This window comes from Tupaia chinensis, unplaced genomic scaffold, assembly GCF_000334495.1.
Source record: "Tupaia chinensis unplaced genomic scaffold, TupChi_1.0 Scaffold000451_2, whole genome shotgun sequence".
NCBI classification, from domain to species: Eukaryota; Metazoa; Chordata; class Mammalia; order Scandentia; family Tupaiidae; genus Tupaia; species Tupaia belangeri.
The window spans coordinates 1479883-1484591 of record NW_006159958.1 but is presented as its reverse complement, the minus strand read 5'-3'; the positions used below and the strand labels follow the sequence as shown (position 1 = coordinate 1484591).

At 42.1% G+C, this 4709-nt stretch overlaps 1 protein-coding gene across 2 annotated transcripts in view; it reads left to right on the top strand.

The window, feature by feature from the left end:
• The window catches only part of ULK4 (unc-51 like kinase 4), a 685490-nt gene that overhangs the window by 26390 nt on the left and 654391 nt on the right, over positions 1 to 4709 (top strand). The window contains exons 8-9 of one of the 2 annotated variants that reach the window (XM_006155390.3): positions 2085 to 2177; positions 4073 to 4126. In XM_006155390.3, the coding sequence (XP_006155452.1) occupies positions 2085 to 2177; positions 4073 to 4126 (147 nt within the window). The remainder of the gene's footprint in view (positions 1 to 2084; positions 2178 to 4072; positions 4127 to 4709) is intronic. The other variant, XM_027774534.1, reaches the window with a different exon arrangement.

Here is a 4709-nt window from a genome sequence, read left to right as displayed (position 1 = left end):
AAAAAAAAAAAAAAGAATGCTTTTAGAATTACTGTTATTTGGCAGACAGTCTTTCAAATATCCTTTGACAAGACAAATAATCCAAATTTATTTACAATGTTACATCCATATTTGCCTACATCCTATATCCCTGGGTTATGTAATTTTTGGCTTAACTGGGACTACTCCATAACCTATTTTTCCATGTTAACCGATATATATTTCGTAGTTACTTAAAATGGCTATAGAATGTACTTGGAATAATCTACAATTAAAATGAACATTTAGAATGCTTCTTGATTTGGAATACATTGCTACAGTATTTTACTTAGATGCTGTTTTGTTATTGTTGACTGGGCCGAGATTGCCTCTGTATGACGTTAAGTCGATGGCTGGCCAAAGGCTGGGCGCACTGAGTCTGACACGTTTGCTGCATAATCGGAACGTGCGGGTTCACAGTCCAGAAAGTCTGTGGGAAAGCCGCCTTCCTCACACTCTCACCTACAGTGGCATGGCTCATTTTGAAAATTTTTGTCAGTGTGATGGATGAAAACTAAATTTCACTTTTTTTTTTTTTGGAGAGGTTTTTGCTATAGGGCGCGTGTGCTCGCCAGAAAGACAGAGTACATTGCTCCAGTATTTTGCCTAGATGCTGTTTTGTTTTTGTTGACTGGGCCGAGATTGCCTCTGTGTGACGTTAAGTGGATGGCTGGCCAAAGGCTGGGCGCACCGAGTCTGACACGTTTGCTGCATTATGGGGATGTGCGGGTCCACAGTCCAGAAAGTCTGTGGGGAAGCCGCCTTCCTCACACTCTCACCTACAGTGGCATAGCTCACTTTGAAAAGTTTTGTCAGTGTGACGGATGAAAACTGAATTTCACTTTATTGACCGTTTTCATTTGTTCTCTAGTGACTCATAAGTGCTCTCTGGGAGTCCAGCGACATAGCCATTACGCTAACTGCTGGTCCCAAAACACTAAATTTCACTTTATTGACCATTTTCATTTGTCCTCTAGTGAATCACAAGTGCTCTCTTTGCAGAAGGGATATTATATGTGATTCCAAGATTTTTTCTTTCTTTTATATTCTACTGTTGATCAAAGTAATTTTTTTTTTTTTTTTTTTTTAGATTATTGCCACAGGGCACATGTGCTTGCCAGAGAGGCAGAGAGAGACAGGGGGAAGAAAAGTGAGAAATCACCCCCTGGGGGGATGGCCATGCACAATGCCTTCTCCTCCATTTTCTTCTCGGGACTTTGGGCACGTACTCACACGTACCTGGTGTGATTTTTCAGGCCTCTGGGTCCGAGACTTGTCCCCATGGTTGACCATGGGGATGTCTAGTGCCCTAGCCACTGGCTCTTGATCAAAGTGTTTTTTAATTTCATACATAAGTTTTGAGTAATTAAATTAATCAAGTACAAACTGTTTCCTTTTTTGTTTTAAAAATTCAGGCAGACTCCATTTTCGCAGTCTGATGAGTATGGTTAGAGGTGTACTCTATTAGTAGCCACACTTACTGCTCTGAAAGTGAGTCTGGGTTTTAGGTACAGCCCAAAGTCCGTTTAATGTGAACCAGCTGCGGCAACATTCTTTTGATCCCTAAACAGAGAGGTGCCTGTATATATAGCCATGCAGCTGGTGTTCTTGTTTATTTCTCAGCGAGGTTCTAAGAGTCAAGTCCCAGAACTGAAATGGGTCATTCAGGGTAACTAAATCAATCTTGCCTCTCTTGGGATGTGCCAGGTGATAGAATTCTAGATCGGTAATATATATTACTTTAGAATTTCAAATTATTTATAAGTTCTCTTTGTAAACTGGTGAGAGAACCCAAGATGTTTTCATTGGGCTCCGAGGCCCTGCATTTGTCAGACTGTTCCACTCTGGGCCATTCATGCCTTCCGAATGATTTCTTCTGATTTGCTGTCTACAAGAAGCTAATTACACACCCAAATGAAAGAGCAAAATATAAAACAATTTCAAAGGTCTGTCAGTAGGGAGATATTTATAAGTTGTAAAATCTGAGATAATATGCAGATGGGACATGCCTTGGGAATTCTCCATGGTAAGTCATGTTAAAATGTAGTTTTATATGTTTTATAAAGATTAACTTGGACAGGCTTGCTGCAGCACTCATTTTGGAAGGATGCTTTTGCTAAAGGAGATCAGGAATCGAGCATCGAGGACTTCAGCTTCAGGTAGTGTAAACTTCCGTTGTGCGTGGGGCGTAGTTATCAAGCACTCATGCCCGTCACTGTTGTGTTGGGTCATCAGAAAAATCATAACATGTTTCCCTATGAAAAAATGCATCATGACTTTTCCGATGACCCAGTATGCCTCAGAGTAGTAGGAAATCCAGCGTTTGTCTAATTAAAGGCTGCTTAAAGAGTTTAGTCAGATATTTTCATGGTCTTGATTTTGCTCATTTTCTAATCAATTGCTCTTTTTTTTAATTTTTTTTATTTTTTGGAGAGATCTTTGCTATAGGGTGCATGCACTCACCAGAAAGAGAGAGACAGACAGAAAGCGAGAAATCACCCCCCCGGGGAGGGTATGGCCACAACGCAATCCCTTCTCCTCCATTCTCCTCTCTGGATCTTGGGCACGCACACACATGCGCCTGGTGTGACTTTAAGCCACCGGGTCCGGGACTTGAACCGCAGTTGACTATGTGGGAGTTCAGTGACATAGCCATTACACTAACTGCTGGTCCCTCTTTTTTTTTTTTTTAAAAGAAATATTTTTGCTATAGTGTGCATGCACTTGCTGAAGAGACAGAGAGAGACAGAAATCAAGAAGTTACTCCCCCTCCCCCCACACCGTAATCCCTTGTCTTCCATTCTCTCAGGATTTTAGGCAAACACACACATGCACTTGGCATAAATTTTAAGCTGCCAGGTCTGGTACTCAAACCGCAGTCAACTACATGGTAGTCCAGCAACGTAACCCTTATGCTATCTGCTGGTTCCTCAATTGTCCTTTTTTTTGAGTTATTTATTTATTTAATTCGATTTGTTATTATTATTTTTTAATCTGACCAGAGAGAGACAGAGAGAGAGAGAGAGAAAGGGAAAGGGAGAAAGCAAGCTGCCAGGTCCAGGACTCATTCCATGGTTGGCCATGTGGGAATCCAGCACCTTTAACCACCATGTCACTTGCTGGCCCTCAATTGCTTTAAAAAAAATGTTTTTTTTAAGGACAGAATGCAGAGAAATCACTCCCCAGGGGGATAGCCATGCTGTAATCCCTTTTCCTCCACTCTCCTCCTGGGATTTTGGGCACTCATGTGCATGTGCCCAACATGATTTTTCAAGCCCCAGGTCTGGGACTTGAATTTCCATGTCACCTGCTGGCCCCTTAATTGCTTATTTTTCAATCAGTGATTTAGCAGGGTAGTCATTTTCACCATGTACATAGGACTTATTTCCAAGCTGGATCCCGCATGGCTGACCATGGTTAACGTCCTGGCCCTGACAGTTAGAGAAATACGTTGGGCACCTGTGCATGTAAGCCTAAATTTTTTTTTTTTTTGGAGAGACTTTTGCTATAGGGCGCGTGTGCTCGCCAGACAGACAGAGAGAGACAGAGAGATAGAAAGCATGAAATCACCCCCCGGAGGGATGGCCACGCCGCAATCCCTTCTCCTCCATTCTCCTCTCAGGATCTTGGGCACGCACGCACACGCGCCCGGCGTGAGTTTAATCCACCGGGTCCGGGACTCGAACCGCGGTCGACTACGTGGGAGTCCAGCAACATAGCCATTACGCTAACTGCTGGTCCTAAGCCCAAATTTTTGATGAGAGTGAGGAATGGAGGGAAAAGGATCGTGGTCGATTACGTGGGAGTCCAGCACTGTAACTCCATTAGGGCTTCTCTCTCTTTGGTGAGTGTAAGCACCCTCTGGCAATTAAAAAAGAAGGAGGGAGAGGAGAAAGGGAGGGAGGAGGGGGAGGAGGAGGAGAAAAGAATTCCTATTCTGCTACTTTCCCCACAGAGCTGTTAGGAAAAAGACATGAAATAAATGAAAATACTTTGAAATACTTACGAGACACAGATGTTACTAATTTTGTCTTTATTCTACTGTCCTTTTCAGTTCTGTAAGGTGGTTATGTAGATATCTGCAAGTGACTGGAAGGAATAAACTAAGGTGACTTAAGTTGTTACAAGACTTATGTCTTTTAGTGCTTTGTATTTAAAAACAGGAAGAACCTCATCATCAAAAGATTTTTATGTTAATTACAAGGCAGTGCGTAGATAGTCACATCATCTTCGAATAGGAACTTTATTTCTTCCTTTTCGGTCTGGGTGCCTTTTCTTTCTCTTTCTTGCCTTATTTCGTGAGTTGGCCTTTTCCAGTATGACTTGAGTCAGGGTTGATGAGAGTTTACATCCTTGCCTGATTCCTGATTTTAGGGTGGAAGCATTTCATCTTTCCCCATTACGTGTGATATTAACTAAAGGTTTCTGTAGCCGCCCCTTTTCAGGTCGAATGAATGTTGAGTTTTATCAAACGCTTTTTCTGTATTTGACGTGATCACGTAGTCTTTCTGTTTTACGTGTTCAGACACTGAGGCAGGCTTGCATCCCCCCGGTACATCCCACTTGCTCATGGTGTATTACACTTTTTATATCTTGTCAGGTGCCTTTGTAAGTGACAGGATGACAGCGAGAGATTAAAAAAAAAAAAAAAAAAAAAAGCACCACAAAAAGAAAATTGCCCCTTTTTTTTG